Source organism: Serinus canaria, chromosome Z (genome assembly GCF_022539315.1).
Source record: "Serinus canaria isolate serCan28SL12 chromosome Z, serCan2020, whole genome shotgun sequence".
NCBI lineage: Eukaryota > Metazoa > Chordata > Aves > Passeriformes > Fringillidae > Serinus > Serinus canaria.
The window spans coordinates 47,224,281-47,244,230 of record NC_066343.1 but is presented as its reverse complement, the minus strand read 5'-3'; the positions used below and the strand labels follow the sequence as shown (position 1 = coordinate 47,244,230).

The window sequence follows — 19,950 nt, the reverse complement described above, 5'->3', positions numbered from 1 at the left end:
CACCTATGAATGGAGAAGAATCTAGTTTCTCAGTGTAGTGATACATTTCTAAAACACAAAGGGGAACTCCAGAGGCATGTAAAGTGTGGTAATTTCAATTAAGCTCATGAAACTATGAGAAATTATGCCAAAGGGTTTGCCTATGCTGGCTCAAAGCTTGCTGCTGAAGATGATATATATTTGCTAACCTAAGAATGCATTTTCTACTGTCCAGCAGCTAGTTAAGAAGATTAATGACTACTTTGTAGTTTCAATTAAACTCCTTTATCACCAAGAGGGACCAAACAAGTTTTGATTTCGAAAGTACTGCTTAAGAAAGAAGACCAGGGCTGCATAACACTGACATTTTATTAGAATTCATCTGTAACAAATGGAACTTGTGTCAGCAAAGAACTGATTTTCATACAGACTTCCTTTTGCCACCAATGTAACGAAGTAAGAAAATAAAAAGCACGCCTTTCATTCTGTAAAACATTTACGCGTACTACTAATTAGAGGTAATTGTATCTTTTTTAACAAGCCATTTTACAAGGTAATTTTTTAAAGTTTTTCAGTCTATGCATCCAAAACAAGAGCAAAGAACACAAGTTTTTATTATCTTTGTAAAGACACTCCAAGCTTGAATGGCAAAGCCACATAACGGATGGTTATAATGAGACCTGCAGCCTTCTGATATCTGTGGAGTATCAGGGCACCAAGGGAAAAAAAAAAAAAGAAAAAAATAAAAAAAAGAAGAAAAAGAAACATAAAGTAAAATGGGAGAGAATTAAAGGAAACAAAAAAAGCAGTTGCTTTTTTTTTTCCTTTTTACATGTTCTGTGTCTTTTAAATACATACAAGTGGATTTTGTAAGCAATTTCTTACAGATGGGTTCAAGTTATTGTTGGGTGTAGAATCAATAGGGCAGTGCATAGTACAAAGGTATATATAGAAAGTGCAAATCTCCTTAGAAGGTCACACCTTCCCCCAGCCATCTTCTCCTCTATCTAACCACTCAAATAAATTTTTTAAAAAGAGCTAAATTAAACTTTTGTATAAATCATTTTTATATATTTTGTGGTTTTTTTTCCCCATTGCAACTAATTACAAAATTAGACATAACTACACATACAAACGTAAATAATAGCACCGTACTGGTTATGCTGATGAAACCAATTTTAAGCTTGGAAATGTATGATGTATGTAGACAAAGATGCTCACAATTTAAATTAACTGTAGAATGCATATATTAGAATACAGAAAGTGGAATGCACATCAATGATGCTAAGAGCTATCGCAAGAAACAAAAAACCTGAAAGGAGTATTTAGTTGTACAACAGTTTTTCTCACAAATTGGCTCTGCTTTTTTGTATTTCTTTTACTCCCTTATTTTTGTTGGAGCTTGCAAGACAGTCTGCTAGGGAAAATGCACTGATCTTTGTGCAGATCCAGTGTGCAGGAACCTTCCTTAGTCTATGTTTTCAAAATGACACTTTGTTTTGTATTTCTGAATTCCCATATTTGAGTTGAAGAACATGACCACACTACATAACCTGGCATTTCAATAATTATTTCAACGTAAAAATCAAGAAAGAAGAAGAGAAAGAAACATAGTGCACATTCTTCTCTGGTTCAGATGTAAGTTATAGAATCTCATTCTGAGGTAGCCTTCTATAATACTTCTATTCCATATATATATATATTTATATTTCTGTCTTGATTTTTTGGTTTGGGTTTTTTTTTCATTACAAAAGTGCTCAAATACAATTGCTGGAGTTTGGTCTTGTTTATTTTTATTTCTCATAGGAGTGGGACACTTGGAAGAAGAACTAAAAATGTTGAGGCCACATGGAGAACCACAGCAATGCTCCTATTTGAAACCCAAAGAAAGCATCCTTTGATGCTGATGTACTAACAATGGCAGAACACATGGTGACCAAGGTCAATGTAAATGGCATTCTAGAAAAAGTCTCAAAAAGTACTTTGTGCTGTTAAGAGAATTTTCCTTTTTCCTGGAATAAAATCTGTCAATCTCCAATATGTTATATGGGCTCAGTCTTGCTAGCCTTACATGAACCTTCCCACTGAAGAGCAAGGGTTTGACTTTAGCAATCTGTTGACACAAGTGAATGAGCAGGACTTGGCCCAAAATAAATTTGGAAAAAAAAAAAAAAAGAAAAAAGAAAAGAAAAAAGAAAATGCATAAGCACTGCTGATGTCAACTACTGCTACTGTGCTGCTACAGCCCGGCAATGACAGATAACACTATAACCAGTGACAAAGTGGGTTTGAAAAGCCAACCAGAAATAGATTTTCAATTTGTGGGCTATTCTGTTATTAGAAATATGGAAAGATAAAGGGCCTTGACTACCTATGTGTTTTGGGTTATCATTTATTACCATCCATACTTGATTAGAAACTGGAAATGCATATTTTTCAAAATTGTCTGGTACATGTATTAAAATGTTTGAAAAGAACAACAGAGATATAAACAAATTAAACTAAATACAAATGAAGGCTAACTTAAAGAAATACTATTCAAAATAGGCATCAAATATAAGGCACTCTAAATGTAAAATTAAAATAAACCCCAGCATCCCCAAACAATGCTGTATGCCACAAAACGTTTGATTTCACAGAGCAATGTGTGTTTGGCTTTGCCCTGTTACATACGATAAATGTAAATTATATAGCGCACACTATAGACAGTATACTATTGAATACAATTTTAAAACATCTTAATACCTAGTATATTACAACATTCTCCCCTCCTAAAGGGATATGCACTGACCTTTCCCACATGCACACCTCCTACATTTAATAATATGATTTCTTATTGCACTATAGTGTTACAAATATTGAACTTCACTTGAAGCCTAAATCACATACTCTGTGTGCGTGTGTGCATGTGTGTGCTCTGTGTGTGTGCATGTGTGTGTGTTCGAGTGGAAATGTGGATAGAATATTATTTGGGATAGAGATGGCATTCAAATATCAATGATGTGCATTCCTCACTTCCCTTTGAAACAGAAGTTTATGGACCTTAAAAATGCAGAGATGATCAAATTGTAGTCTGATATAATTGTAGAATCTGGAAAAAATTTCCCAACGCTTTCATAAATCCAGGTACGTAAGGACTGATATGTTGATGTGCATGTGTGTGAATCTGTATCTGAATCCATCTGTATTCTCTGCAACTATACAGAGAGTCAAAAAAGGGTAGACAGTAATACATATATATATATATATAAAAGAGAGAGGGTGTGAGTGTGCATGTGCATATGTGTGCGTGTGTGTGTATGTGCTAGCAGCATCTTTATACTTTGCGCCTCCCTGTTGATTCCAAAATAAACCAAAAGCCCCATTTTGATTTAACTGATTACAATGAATATTTTCTTAAAGAAAAAAGCCCAAATAAAACTACAAAATTTATATCTAACAAGACTGTGGTACTGTAGGACTGCACAAAAATGTGCAAATTTTCAAAGTATCTAACATTTCTACAGCACAATATTACAGGTAACAGTTCTACAGCTTAAAAAAAAATCTACATTTTTAAACAAAAATATTAACAGTTATGCAACCTTTTCTTTAATTCACTTCATCGAATGATAAACTCTTGTTAAAAAAAGGAAAAAGTTTACACAGTTAAAAATGAAGCACAGGTCAGCAGTATCTTTACAATACTAAAAAACTAAATCAAGGACTTTCTTTTTAAACATTCCCACATTTTCCCTTAAGTGTTATGATGAGTAGTATGATGGGAAACGGTGATGTTGAAGTAAAGAGTCCGCTTTGTTTGAGAAGCCAGAACCCAACCTTGCAACAAACATCCTGCACTGAACTGCAGTTCTCAAAACTCCTCTTCGCAAAATCATGTAATCCTGAATAAGATGATCACTCTTTCGGATTAAATTTCCTCTTCCCTTTAACTTCAACCAATGTCGAACCCTTGAGGTATCTGTAAATGAGATCTTTCAGACGCCTCAGTGGTCAGGATTCTTTTATTATGGTTAGGTTATTAAACTGTGAATTCTTGGTCCACATGGAATACTTCTTGTTGGGTGGGGTTTTTTTTTTGTTGGTTTTTTGTTTTATATATCCCCAATATTTTGTTCATTTGTTTCTTTTTTTATTATTTTTTTATTTTATATATCCCCAATAATTGCTCCTTAGCTAAGAGTTAAGAAGTACTTCTAAAGCACATTGTATGGCTCAGAAGCGGCTCTCTGGATCTTAAAGGGCCTGCAATAAAAATCCACAATGGGTTTTTATGTTGCATAGTGATCAAAGCTGCCCAGATACTCCAGTGCGGCTCGATAGCAGAACTGGTATTGATCCTAGAGAAAGAAAAATAGAAAACAAATGCATCAAAAAGTCAGCTTGTTGGTTGGTTTCTAGTTTCTTTCAAGTAATAGTGAATATTTTGTAGCTACAAACAAATATACTGCAGAGGCATCTGCAGTTCAGCAATATTCTCCTGCTGACACCAACAGAAAACCACTCTGAGTTACAACAGATGAAGATAGACACTCATTTAACGAAACAACATTTTCCACAGAATGCAGCTTCTTTTTTATGCACAGACTATATACCCACCTACTGACCGTCTGTTATTCTGGATTAAAACAATATCAGCAAAATGCTTTCTTCTCATAGGAACATGCTAGGATGCTTTCTCCACACTTATTTGAAAATAAGTAGCAAAATAAACAATGAATTCTACAGCTCATACAACACACAAAGTTAAAAGGTCCAGTAGAGCTTGAATATGGAATTCTGTATAGAAAACCATCAGGTTTAAAATAATGTAAAGAAAGCAAAGGGAATTCCAGCCTTTCAGAAATAAAGGCCAAATTTGATGAAGATGTGAAGATACCTTTGCCTGTGGCAAGAAAAGGACCTAAGGAGAAATATGGAGCTAAAGGACCCTATTCACATAAAACAGACTTCATTTCAACCTATACCTGGAAGCAGAGAGAAGTTTAGTGTGGAGAGAAGTTTTCTTATACCTCAGATGAATCCTACATTTGTAAGTTTGTGTTATTCTCACCTCCATAAAGCAGTCCTTTTGGACATTTATGTTATGTTGCACACTTACACTAAAATGGCACATCTACGTATTTATTTCCAACTGCCATTCTTGTTTTAAATGGTAAAAAGTAAAAAATTAAAAAGAAACCAAACATAAAAGAAATTGCTCAAAAATACAGGAGCATTTCTGTTAGTTGGAATAGTTAGAACAGTGGCAGACTACATTACACATATGCCCGAATTTTAAGTGTATGTGTGGTCCACATGGAAGTGCTTTGTTTAATAAGGATTAGATTTCCTGGCAGTTTGTAACGCTGAATGAGAGATTTGTTTGCCACAGAATCCTGGAAGAAATACATACACAGAGAACACCTCTGCTTTCAGCAGTTGGGATGAAGAGTAGCATACAGAAATAAGTCAAAGCAGGGGGAGGAAGCATATATTGCAGGACTGAACTCTGCATTTGTCAGGTACGCTCAAAGAAGCATACTTTCCTGTATACTTTAGTTATTTCTTGCAGCCAAAATGACAGAAAGCAGTCATTTTTCATTTTGCTTATCCAGAAGAATGATGGTAATGGAAAAGAAATGGAATTAACTCTTCAGTATGGTCACAGTGATTTACTTGGCTAACTGACAAGATTAAAAATAAATAGCTGTATTTTTCATATAGGCTTTTATGAAGTTGTCTTCTTAGAAGTAAAACTACCCAGCTTCTACGGAACAAGTTTAATTTTCTTGTGGAAAATGGCAAACTCTGGGGAACCATCCTAAATTTCACAGACTTAATTTAAAGGCCAGTGTCAATCAAATCATACTAAATAAATGTGTGATCTAAAATGTTTTCCTTCTCTTTCCCCTTTTGTTGGTTCTGCTAACCTATTGTCTCTGGCTTAGCCCAGGTCTTCTGCTCAGAAATGAAGGCAAAAATTAAGCACATTAATTGATAATGTTTAAGCATTCTTTATGACATGGCAGATTTCCAAGCATACAGGCCCAGGTAACTGGTCTATCACTTTCTTTATTTCTCTATGTCACACTTTATAGCATGGAAATTATTTACACTGTAGTTATCCTGAATGCTGCATTTACCATTATGATTTTCAGACCAAAGAACCACTTGCTTGTTGACACAAAAAACCATGAAAATAACACAGTTTCAGTCTGAAAACATAATCAAGACCTCGCTTGCAGGGTCGGGGATTGGGGGGGAAATCAGTGGATCCACCTGCAGAAACAATTTGCCTGCTTCTTTACTACCACACAGGGAAAAAGGGAACTTGTTCCTTGCTGCTAGGGAACAAGGATCAAACAAAAATGTGTGATGCTTCACAAATGGGTTTTCTTAACTACCACAATTTAGAATTCACTATTGAAATTATTTTTTTTTTCTTCCTCATCTTGCAGTAACTACTGCAATAACAGGAAATAGTCCTTGCAAAACCTTCATGGCAGATTCTACCCTGCAGCTTGTGTAAACACCATTTATTTCCATCACCATTCCATAAGGATACTGTTTTGCTCACCTCTGTCTGTACCATGGCTGGCCGCTGTGTCCTTAACATTTTGACAGTCTGGAAGATGTCTACCACACCTTCATATCTCATTCTTTCTAACACAATGCTCAGGGTTATGAATACTCCAGTCCTTCCAACACCCGCACTGTTGAAGAAAATGAAGAGGAAATAAAAGGAAAAAACAAATGTTAAGTGACAGTTAATGCTGAAAGAATTGGCTGACAAATTCTTTGTGGTTACAACACACCATATGTGTATAAATTTCTATATGGGGAAAGGCTCACTAAGCAAAATTCCATAGCAAATTACCACATTGCTTTCAAAAGAGTAACAGCACTCAGGCTAACCTTACATCTACTGAGTACATCCAGTCTTCCTTGCAAAGACTTGGTTTGTTCATCCAGATATACAATACTGCAGGGTGAAGGCAAATGTTAACATTTGTTGCCAATAACATACATTGGAACTGACAAGAGAGAACGAAGCCAAAATGCCTTTTACTGTTTGCTTTACTTCACTTTACTGCTTTCACCATATATATGCCCTGTTTTGTACATCTTCACTCTGTTATTTTACCGTCTACTTCAAGTTAGAAGTATGAATGTTCATTTAATATTGAACTTGTCTATAAATGGTCCGATTCAAATAATGGACAGGGAAAAATCTCAATTCAGGTCTTATTCAAGTCGGGAAGTCTGGATCTTTGCTGTCCAATGCTGATATACATTTACCATGTTTGTCTACATTAGTCTTAAAAATATTCTTTGAGTTTATGTGTGGCTTATTTGCTCTCTGTTCTGTCCTGGGTCTCTGCTATTAGCTTTAAACCTCAAGAAGTGATGGAAATTCTTGCCATCAATAGAGCCAATAGCTGTCAGCTTTTAAAATTAATCATTTATTCAAGATGATTATCCTTTGCAAAAGAGACAGGTAACTACACAGAAAAAATAGACTTTTTAAGTCTGAACTTTTTTGGATGGAAACCAAGCAGCTTCTCATCTCACTGTTGATGCTAATAATTAAGCATCACAGTTTTCTCCAGCCAGATAAACTTGGAAAGCTCAGTATTTATGGGACCTATTCACCAGACAGAAGAATGGAACAGCATGAACAACAGGGAAATCCTGAAGAACTCTTGAATGTTCAAATGAACTATGACAGAAATCCAGCCAATTCACAAAGCTAGCATGGAAATTGAATGCTCAAACTGTATGATAGTATTTTAGTGTTTGGTTTAGGTCAGAGCTCTTCTAGGGGTATTAGATATAAGTAATTAGATTTATCAATTTTGCATAGGCTGTGTGCCTTCGGATTGCTGAAGCCAAAGGACAACTGACACACCTACTTGACAGAAAATCATGTTGTCAGTAGTGGTTTACCTATATGGTATAACAAAAGTCCTGGACATCTAAAGCAATCACAGTGTAAGGTACCTGATGAGGTAAATTAGACAGCTAGTACTTAAGAAACATCCTGAAAAATCCTGGAACCTGCTCATTGGAACCAGCTTGAACTTTACAGACCTGATGACAGTGTGATCTAAACGAAGTAGCCCGGAAAATCACCAAGAGAATGAACACAGACTACCATTTTACAGTCTCCTCCTCTGCCATTTAAAATTTAAAAAAAAAAAAAATTCTAAATGTGTGAGAGGATTCTGGCCTCATACATGAGACAAATATTTGTTACTTTCAAAAAATTACTTGGAAATCTCAAGCAAAAAGAAGAAATTAATTTGTTGTCTTGGGTACTTAAAAAATCAGCAAGTGTCTCCAGGAGAGACTTAACGAGTAAGAGAAATTAATATGGAAACATCTCAATGCTTGCAAATCTTAATTTGTCATCAAGTGTAATGTCTTGAGAAAAGCCTGTAGGAAATTGCTCCTGTTTCTCTTAGAGTAGCAAACATACTTTAACATTGGAACAATTCCTATCCAAAAATGCTTAGGATTTCTAGAGTAAAGAAATCCTTCATGATGCATTATGACTCCCCATAATTCATAATTTAGACTAGAAACTAAAGGTGAGATGCTTCAATGAACTATGTGGATGTATTGATTTTTTGTAAGAGAGAAGAGTTTAATATTACAAATACATCTTAACTGCATTCTGGAAAAGGTCTTCCTCAGTCTTGAGCTAAAACTGGAATAAAAAGACTATAAATATCTAATATCAGTTTAAGTGAAAATTTTGCTTCAAGATGAATAGTGCATTGCTCTCTTAAATAGTTTTAAGTATCTGCCTCATGAGGCTAGAAATTTTTAAAATTTGTATTAAAAATTAAAAAAAAATTAAATTTTTAAAAAATTTCTCTAGCATTTGTAATAATGCTAGAGAAAAAGAAAATTAAGAATTGTGGGTTGTGGGGATTTACTGTGTAACAGAGAAAGCAAGCTTGTGAAAATTGTATAGAGTGTAAAGGAGACCCAAAGGAAGAGACACTAGGGGAGTTTTAATTCAGTATGTAACTCATCATGGTACAAACTGGAGGCAATATAACAGTAATTCCTCAGAAACTAGGAAAGCACAGGTATCCAGGATCTTGTGTTTCCTGAAAGAAATAAACAAACTTACTAATTTGCTAGGGACACTTCCTAGTCATGTATGTTGACTAACACTGGCAATGATGATTAGCATTACCAGTCCCTAAACAGTCATTACAATAATGATAAAGACATTTAAAAACCAAGCCATGATTAGTTACACTGCATTTGACTTTGTTTCTAGCAAAGTCAATGGTAGAAGTCCATAATTTTACCATGAAAGATCACATCCATTCAGGAGGGATATGTAATGTACTATAAGCAGAATTCACTGTAGTCACAAGTGGACAAGTCTGCATGGTACAAAGAACCCAGAATAAAAATATTGCTTAGCTCTCTTATCTGCATAAAGGCATAAATATTGCTTATTACTCCTGTCCTCTCAAAACTCATTAATGCTGAAGAATAAGGCTTATTCTTATCTAGGTTGTTCTTCATCCCCCTTGCATATTGAATCCCAATCTGTGCTCTGCAATGCTGTTCTCCTCAGCAGCCCATAAAAAATTTTAGGCACACAAGAAAAGCAGGATTCAAGTATTCCAATACATGTATTTTGTCTGTCTTTAGATTAGAGGATCATAAAAAACTCAAATTCTGTTTACCCCTGACTTTGGAAAGATGAGAATTTCTCTCCCTCTGTTTACTAGGCTCTAGTAAACTCATTCATTTGTCTTCATGATAGTACTGGGGCACTACTTGGCTTGCAGGAAGAACTTGCAACTTGTGTCAGTATTTTGCATTTCTGTTACATAAATAATAATATTTAATCTACAAAAAATAATTTCATATTACAAAAATGAGTATCTAAAATCCTAATGGAATTTATAGAAAACAATTTATTAAATAAGAGATAAGAGCTAAAGATATTATTTTTGGCCATCTGCTATAGACTCTAGAATACTGTAGAGGAAATAAATAAAAAATACAAGAATATTAAAAAGCCCATGCTGGATTATTTCTAACCACCATGTAAGCTGTTTTCATCTGCATATCAATTGCAAAGGAGGGAAGTCATCACTTCAAAAATAAACACAAAGTTCTGAAGCTAGAACTCATCAACTCAGCCTCAATGGTTTCTTTGACAGGCAAAATTTCTAAACACCACTTTCTATTCCATTCCCTTTCTCGAGATGGCTACCAGTTTGGGGGTTTTTTGCCTCATCTTGATGGCTACTAATGTGCCACTGAGGTGGAACTAGCTTGTTTGCAGCTAATAATTCCCACCAAAGTAAAAGCCTCCCTTTTAATTTCTAGTGGAAAAAATATCAGATGTAGCAGCCTGTGATAAGGCTCTTCCTATGATTTCTGTGAGCAGCACTGACCATACTGCTTTTATGCTGCATTGAGGCATTTATAAGTGAAAAAATCATATGTTTCCACATATTTCTGAAGAACCATTTTTGTAAGAATGGAATATCACAGAACAGTTCCTGTTTAATAAAGCAGTTCATGTTGTTCCATTTTAGATCCTCTATTTGATTACATTATATGATAGTTCACCTCTGAAATGCTGTTTAAATATACATGTTCATCACAATCAGCAATCAACTTTAGGAAAAAACCAAATCAGCATATAAATTGTTTTTAAGCTTTGTTTACTTACCTGCAATGAACAGAAATTGGTCCATCCTGACCAAATTGCTCTTTTGTTTTATGCACTTGGCCTATGAAGTCGATAAATCCTTCTCCAGACTTTGGCACTCCTTGTTCTGGCCAGTCAGTGAACTGGAACTGCCTCACTGTTCGGGACTGACCATCCTTTAACAAAAGACACAAATACAGCATGTTGCTGTGGCTCAAAGTTGGTCAGGGAATAACCATAAAGACAATCACAAAGTAAGGATATTGAGAGGAGCTGGGGAATGGCTAAGATTACATTTATGGAAACTTTCAACTGCAGTACTACTGTTGAAGCTTTTGTAACAGTCCAGAAATATTACTATGAGTTTCATTGACAATATAGCGTGGATTCTCTTCCACGCTGCATAGAAGAGCTGTCTGCATTCTGATGGTGTAAAAGTTTACTGAGGCCAAAGCCATAACAACCCCACCAGGGTATATGACTTTTTTGGTATAGCATGTTTTGAATCCTGGGGACTGCAAATTCCTTTATATACAGATCAGGTAGAGTAAGGTCATCTAATCTGACTTTCCATTTCTGAGATGTGCTCAGATACTTCACAGCAGGAATATCTTTACTGATAAGACTTGTTTAGTCATTGCCCTCCTTGCAGATGTTATCTTTAATAGTAAGCTGCTTTCTATGAGGTGAACATTTTTCCTGGAAGAAGATGGATAAATAAGCCAGTTGTTTAACAAATTTCCCTTCAATAATGGTTCATTTAATTCACTAACAGCTTGGAGTTAAAATTGAGAGGAAGGGCTTCCTTTTTCAACACAAGCCATCTGAGCTCTTCGTTCCCCGTGGTTAGGAATACTAACAGTATTTCTTTAAAGTGCAGAATACAGCATCATAGTTATTTTTATAATGAAGCCACTGGAATTACTAAATGCCAACTTGTGCTATCTGCTTATTTAATGTATAAAAAGTCAGGACACAGAAAAATGCGATACAAATGAAGAAAGCCAATTTGTTCTGCATTTTCAAACATGGTTGATTTTGACACTGTCAATCTGCACAACTGTAATGTTCAAAATCATGGCAATATGAACTACTGATGTTAAGTGGTGCCTCTAGATATCATGTTTTCTTAGCACCTACCCTGTCATGTTTTCAAAATGGTCTTCTATTATGTGAAACTCATTAAATTTGAACTTTCTTCTAAGTAAAACTCATGAAAAATTGACATTATTACTGGAGATTCCTATCAAAAAGTAGTAAGTTATGCTGGAGGCAAGAACAATCTTTCTCTCTTTTTCCTTAGACCACAAGCATTCATCTGTTACAGACTTTTGAAATTATACAGAAGTGATTTTAAATATAACCAAAGGAAACCCCAATAATTTGCTTTTATATTTCCTCTGGTTCTGGGGTATTTTGCCTCCTTGTCTCAGATGAGTGAGGAAAGCAGTAAAAATATGTGTGTCTACCAGCAACATGAGAGTATACCCATACTGTGTACTTCCACTAGATCACTGTGAAAATTTAGTGGGCCTGTATCTGTGAAACACTTTTCTCCACTTAAACAAATATGTTTGAAAATATTCAACCAGTTGGATTTCTTGTGGACATCCACACAAAGAACTAAATGTTTACTTCCAAAAATGGCATTTTGTGAATACAAACATCTCTGATAATGGCTTCCATAATCCCATTTTCTCCAAAAAAGACATAATGAAATCGCATTCTCCAGACAGCCTTAGGCAGATGATATAAATTTATTAAGAAGACACAAGTACAGGTTGATTCTGTTTAAAACAACCTTCCATTCTTTTAAAGTAAAGAAAGAAAGCCTGAAATCTGACTTACTTGCAACATGTTGTTAAGGAGATGGAAACTATTTAGCAGTTTATGACCCTGATAGAACTTACTCTAAATAACAATAACTTTTTCCAGGTAGATTAAGTAAGGAAAACAATAACTTATTTAAGTCCAGTCTGTCACTGGAAAGTTAGCACATTTCTCTGTCATAAATAGATATAATGGTAAATATTTCCTTTATGGTGTGTACACATCAACCATATTAGTATGTTTCATGATTTAAGTAACTCAGTATTCCAATGCAAGTCTGCGAAATGACAATATCCTCTGTTATTTAATGTTATTTAATGAGCAGAGAAGTAAAGTTACTTAGTCTATGTTAGACTAGCATTAAAGCATATGGGGAACTGATCTGCAATTTCTTACAGCTCCCTCTGCTACTGACATTATAAAGAGTGTTGATTTCTTTTAATGAGATTCTTGCCAACAGCAGTCCAGATACAAATGCCAAATTTTATTAAAATCTTTACTATTAAATACTGTGACAGTTTGCACAGTTAGTTATCAAAATAAGTACTTTCAAATCCCTGTGTGGCACAGTGGGCTTTTAATGTTTTATCCTGTTTAGTGGCTGACCATTTGGATTTATTCTTCCTCCTCACAGGGGACATTCAATTGTCTTTTGATTACGCATTAGAATTGATAATACTGTCTTACAGCCATCACTAATAGCTTAGCCTTAAATAAGACTGGCCCAACATATTGACCTCTTAAGTTTCCAGAGAGAGTGAGTACAAAGCAGTTAGAAGCAATAACTTCAAACAGTTACAGAGGTCAATTTCACCATACAACAACTCAGAGTTTGGTTTCAGAAATAAGAGAGTTCCACAGCAGACACTTCCTGCTGGCACCTACACAGGTACAGTGCCTTGTTTTATGTCCTTGTGGAATAACTGGTCACCTTGGTTCTGCCGGAGCATGGATGGTGTTGTAACAGTACAGATGGATTTGGAGATGAGAGGAATAAAAGTTTGCAATCACTCCAGCATTTACTCATCTTTGAGTGCAACAATTCAGTCAAACGATTTCAATTACTGGGTGTGACAGCCACAAAAGCCAAACTAGAGGAAAACTATAATGTACATTTTGGTAAGTATTTCCCACTTCTTCCAGTAAATTTGGAAGGAGCTATAGTTTTCCAGCAAAACTAGAAAATTTAGGATGGTGCTGTCAGCTCACTGAGGAGTTTAACAAAATTTGGACCATCAAGATAGAGAGGTTCGTAAAATTTGAGAAGCAATAACATGTGACAGTAAAATGTTATATCAGTGTGTGCTGAATGCTTTCTAAAAGCAGTTTGTTAATATCATGTCAAATACAATAATTAGTTCTGGTAAATTTAATTATTTAATTATTTGACCCTTTACTGGTTTGATGGCTGTAGGTAAGCGGACTTTCCTAAATATTCTACTTAAACACAAAGTCTTGAAAGAACTTTTTTAAAAATATAAAACATTTGGGGACACTTTGCTTACAGCTTTGTTTTTTTGTTATAACTGTAATTTTGTGATCAGAGCTTTGTGAACTATGTCACATAAAAACTCTTCCAACTTGAGATGGATTTTTAATAAAAATCAATTAAAACTATCAGGATATTTGCAGTGAAATTGGATTTGGACACTGGAATTGGATTGGATATTTTTTGGATATCTCTGCTTGCAAGTGTGTTTAAAGACTGATGCTAGGAGCCTGTTATCCACTTTTCTCAAGCACAAATAGGCTAGAGAAGATATGAGTCACATGATTCTTACTACATTTCAAATAGAATGAAAATCAGATCCAATGTCTACAGTTGCTTTACAAAAATCTACACCTGAATCTCATTTGCCAAACAAAAGTTTCATATGCTGACTTGATACAATACTACCCAATTTTACCTGAGGCTCACATTAAAAGCAGTGGTCATGAGGAAGACTAATATTTCAGATGCTGACAGGCAACTCTGAGTAGCCACTCATGTTATTCCTGGACAGTAACTCCTGCTATTTTGCTTGAACAAGTATTATTCCACAGTGCCTACAGAAACAGAGGCTGACAGTATGTTTTCCTGCTACACAGACTGAAGTGTTAGAAATCAAGTCTGAGAAATGCCAAATATATATTAAAAGTTTATGTATGTTTAATCTTATATGAGTATTCAGTTTTGGACTCAGGAATTCAGATAAGAAATGAAGTATGAAAATGAGGATGCTAAGGTCACAGCTGCATGTATCTCCTCTGCAGATATACTAGAGAGCTGAAAATATACTACATGAAAAATCAAATTATAATGTGCAAAGCTTGTCCAGCTTTTCTTATGAATGTCATTTGCTTTGCAGTTTTCAAATCTCAGTATATTAACCTTCATACACACTCAGCCTCACGGGTGGTGCCAAAAATACAAAACAACACTCTATGTTTTAAAAATTGTACCCAATAATGATCAAGGGGAAAATGAGGAAAAAGAGGAAAATAGTTCTCAAATAATCTAATGTATTTTGGCACAAATAGTTGAGAACTATAAAATTGTGCTGCCCAGATGCTAGATCTGAATGAAGTCAATCATTTCTACAGAAAGATCCCATTTATTTAAAAATAACTTAATCTGATTTTTTATTATTGCTTGTAAAAAGTATATCTCTAGGGTTTTCTTAATAGTAATAAAAATTCTAAAAACCTCAAGCACAGAAAAAAGAAAGAAATAAACATTTTCCTTTAAACTTATGGGAACAAATGCAATGCTACGTTGACTTACCCTTGCATCTGTAACCTTGAATTCCCTCAGAATATACTGTGGCATGTTGTACTCTGCCATTGGATCTACCACAAAATACTGATATCTGGCTGAGCGCTCCGCAGGCCAGTACTGATGGCATTTTTCCTATGAAATAAAAAAGTAAAATACATTTCCTATTACTTGAGAGCACTATGATAAACTGGAATAAACCCTTTTTTACTCAGCTAAGTATAATATTTATGGAAAGTGTCAATAGTGACAGAACATGAGCTGCTTGTGTTGGTGTAGAGTAAAAAATTATCTTTAATACCGCTACTAAAAAGGTTTCTCATTGGTTGCTGTATATCTGAACTTCTATTTCTGCTCAGTTTTGTCTATTGGTGACAAGAGCTATCCTTAATCTAATTTTCAATGGCGAATTTTTATCTCAATTTAAATCTTGATACCACCTTCAGTTTTCTTCCTTTTTGCTTTTTGGAGCAAGTTCCCCCAGCCTCAGTCACTACTCTATCTCTGCATCCACTAGCCATGTCCTGAATAATCTCTTTTCTCTCAGACACATGGTCTAACTCAGACTTCACTTATCAGATGCCAGCTTTCTCTTGATGTAATCCTGTCCAGATAGCAGACTACGTGGTTCCTTCCAGTAGACAGAGTACCAATGAAATGAGTTTAGAACTGTAAACTGGGGGATGAAACTTTAATGTGCAGCACAGAACACACAGAAGACGTTCAGGTCTAAAAAACACAACACTTTCTTTTAACATTTTTACAAGGAGATGCTGCAAAAGTGAAGCTTCCAAATAAGAGATTTTTCTTTTTCAATAGACAGCAATGGTCTCTCTTGCTGAAACTCAGTGTGTCCCACAAAAACATGCCATGTCTAGTTTGTCCATTGCAACACATGAACAGATTGGAAAAATTTACACCTATGACCAGGAAGGCCACTCCGATTTCTAGAGGAGAAGGAACCAGAATTCTCATCTTCAGATTTTCTTAAGAATGAAATATTTTAATGAAAAGAGCTGCTGTAACCAACATTTTAGTAGAGGAATATTAGAGCAGTACTTACTCTGCCCATTTCTCGTAGCTTAGTGAGCATGACCACAATTGTAGAGTTATGCTCCCAGAGCATTCTCCAGAAGTCTTCAGTTGTTTCAGCTAAAGGACCCTGTGTAGCTATGTAAGCCTTTTGTTGTCTATGTAAAAAAAAAAAACAAAAAAGTAGATTAAGAGTACTATTTTGGATTTATACTCATGTTCCTTGCTTATACGAAAATATTATCTGGAAGGAAAATGTATATACTGTTAATAATGAGCACATTAAAACCTTATTGTGATTGTTTAATCAAACTATGGCTTTTTATTTTTAGAACTTTGAGAGGAAAATTACTCTGTTAATATTATGATGTATGACTTTATCATTATTATTTAAATTTTAATGCAACTCTAATTGCTCAATTTTGTGTGCTGTAAAAAGCACTTAAGAAACACTTAGTTGTGCTGGTTCATTTTATAGAAATAACTGTCTAACAATCTATTAAGTTTAGGAATTATAGCATCAAGCAGTTTCTTTATTAACTTCATTTCAACAGTCTGATGCCTCCAGCAAAAGTAAGGCAGGAAGAAAATCTGGGAATGAAGTGGGAATTTCTAGGCCCTAATATCCTACCAGGGAAAGCTACCACCAAAATGTTAAAAGCTTGGATCAACAGCTTTATAAGATGTTGACCAGTTTGTGTTGCTCATGCTTCTTTCAAGCAACAGCAATACCTTTGTGGGTGACAGTGGAGATGAAGTTTATTTTCAGTTATGAGCTGAGGCTCAGAAAATTCACTCTGTGGATTTGGATACTCAGGCATACCTAAACTGTGGCAAACATAGGCAAACAATGCCATTTCCCTTTCATGTCCTTTTCAACCAGCTGCTTTAAGTCAGCCAAGGGCATATTACTCCATGTTGTCATGAAGAGGCCAGTGGGCTGCACATCTGTTTATATACAAAAGGCCTTCTTTGGTTAGGTCAGGTCCTAGGTAGTGTTGCAAAACTGTAGGTTATCACCTTGACATACAGAGTGTATCTCCTGTATCTTATTTCTATACATCCTTTTAAGCAGAAAAACTGTGAAGAAACAGGGCTCCAAATCATGACCATGCCTGAAGTCTCATTAGCTTTCAGCATGTAAAGCATACTGAGAGCTCTCAGTGGCTTAAACAGGTAAAAAATATAATATTTAAGATTCTATATAATTTACAAAATTTTTCTATATAACATGGGGAAAAAATATAAACCCTTTACTAAAATTTTAAAAAAACATCCAATCAAACAAGCCCTGAAACAGACAAAAAAATTTACTAGATTTCTATACTAAGTTTTGTTATTTTCAACATAATTACATAAACAATTTTATAAATTTTTAAAACAGTAAAGATAAGAACACATCACTATTTGTACCTGTATCCATCAATGAAACTGGCATTAATATAATCAGAGCCTTCTACTCCTCGGATAGGCTGCAAGCATACCCTTGTGGATTCATATGGCATAATATTGACAAGGCGATTTTTGAATTTATTACATGGAAGATTGGCACTGATGAATCTTGAAGTGTGAGCCTTAGAGCTAGCAAGACGCTGTTGAAAACAAATTAAAAGAATTAAGGCCAGGTATAACAAAGAAAAGTGACACTATCAGGTTTTATAATTTCTGCTCAGTAGCCATTAATGAATCATTTCATCTTCAGATGCTTATTTTTCCATATCCTATTTCATTACCCAAATATTTGTAAAGCTTCTTTAATACCTTTTGAAAGCACAATGTCTGCTCCATTAGTGCATTTGGACAAATTCCAGTATTAAATCACTACACAAACACATATTTCATGATATAGTAACAATATAGGAACAGCACGGTTAAATCACCCTCAGCTGAAGGGTTCTTGTCCAGACACCCATTGAGAACTGAATTGTACTTTTTAGAAAGAACCACCTTCCTAATTTAAAATTTTAGTCAAATGGTGTCTTTTATCCTCTGATTACTGGAAACAAGTGGTGGAGAATGGAGCAGCTTCAGTGTTACATCATTTGGTTTTGGTTACCCACAACATAAAATCCCAGTACCTTAAATTCCAGTTCCATTCCTGTGACATTCTCGCCTGTTTCTATCTGTGTCAGCTTCTGGATATATGCATACAGGTTTCTGGCTGGCACTTCGGTATTTCCACATGTCACTGCTTCCAGCAGTGCGTCATGGATAAAGATGTATTGGTCCTCAGTTTGAACCATGTAATTCCTCTGTGCTCTCATTAGAGTTACGTGGCCATAAATATCTACAGTCTTTTCATGCTTTATTCTCTCTAACATGGCATCTATCACAATGAAACAGCCAGTCCTGCCGACTCCAGCACTAAAAGAAATGAACACGGGAGAGAAAACATGGACAGTTTCATCCACTGTGCTTACTTTTACATCATTCAAGATTTAATGTTTTGTAATGCTTATTTAAATACCACATGTTTCTGAATATGAACATCAGCTTTTATGAAGAGATTGGTGCCCTGAAATAAGCAAACTCCTTAAATATCCATTAAAAAAGCAATTGAAAAACAGAATGCTTTTATATGGCATCTTTGCAACTTGCAGTTTCAGGTTTGACTGTAACCGAAATAAAACACCTTGCAACATGTTCTCAAGATATATGTTCTTAAAAATGGAAATTACTGGAGATGATAAATACTCTAAGAATTCAAGCTTTATTTGTAGCATGATTTCTAAGTCGTTAAATGTGCTGTTGCTATTCTCTTTACAGAGGTAAATTTATTGGCAAACAATAATCTAACAGAAAATGAGTATTACATGTTTTTATTACACTTGCCAGTAAACTTTCCACCCATCTCCCAGCCCTGCTGATGGGGCTTCTATTAACATAGTTTGCTCTGTCCTCTGCTGTTTCACTTGGCTAGGACATACTGTTAGTCTTTGCAATGCAGACCCATGACTAGATAGCTGTGCTAGCTCTAGCCTGGGGAAAATCCAACTGTTTGGATGCCAACTGTAGTGAACCAAATCAGACCACCTTTTAGTACAACTGAACTTAATGAAGTTATGTTCCAACTACTTGCATACATGTAGCTAAACTAAGCTGAAGTGTAAAATGTGATTTGTACATTGTTTTTCTGTCCAGGATCACATCGTGCCTGGAACAATGAATTATAGTCCCAGGCTTTCTAAATACCTAACTTGTTTTAGTGAGTGACTGAAAATGAAATACATATTATAGTAAGCAACAGTTTATAAACCCTCAAGACACTGAGATTAGCTAAATTAAAAATATTTAAGAACGCTATGAACTGCAATCTTTTGAGTATAAATAGAAAGAAACAAAAATAATTGTAATCAACCTTGTAAAGGACAACTATACAAAAGCCAAAACTTCTCACAGTTTCTATATTTCCCAGAGATATTAAACATCATAAGTCAATCCTGAAATTAATATGCAAGGTCAAACATTTATTTCTTCTATTTATTTATTCTTTCTTATTTCTTAAGAAACTTTGTCAATTACCAGCAAAACTGGATTTCCTTATAACCACATCAGAAGGAAGTACAAAACAGAAATCTATTTTATCTAACATAAGGCAAGTCTTCTTTCTAAGACAGCCGATTTACATATTGTAAATCACGTATTCTTGCCAAGGATTACTCCTCCAAGCAGCAGATTC

The 19,950-nt window shown here is 35.0% G+C and overlaps 1 protein-coding gene across 1 annotated transcript in view; it reads right to left on the bottom strand.

Moving 5' to 3' along the window:
• Positions 1 to 330: 330 nt before the first annotated feature.
• PTPRD (protein tyrosine phosphatase receptor type D) overlaps positions 331 to 19,950 on the bottom strand; it is a 366,121-nt gene continuing 346,501 nt past the window's right edge. Inside the window, exons 27-33 of the mRNA XM_050987010.1 lie at positions 18,350 to 18,635; positions 17,685 to 17,863; positions 16,303 to 16,429; positions 15,249 to 15,374; positions 10,676 to 10,830; positions 6,539 to 6,674; positions 331 to 4,319 (exon numbers count right to left, since the gene is read on the bottom strand). Of these exons, the coding sequence (XP_050842967.1) occupies positions 4,251 to 4,319; positions 6,539 to 6,674; positions 10,676 to 10,830; positions 15,249 to 15,374; positions 16,303 to 16,429; positions 17,685 to 17,863; positions 18,350 to 18,635 (1,078 nt within the window). The 3' untranslated portion in view covers positions 331 to 4,250. The remainder of the gene's footprint in view (positions 4,320 to 6,538; positions 6,675 to 10,675; positions 10,831 to 15,248; positions 15,375 to 16,302; positions 16,430 to 17,684; positions 17,864 to 18,349; positions 18,636 to 19,950) is intronic.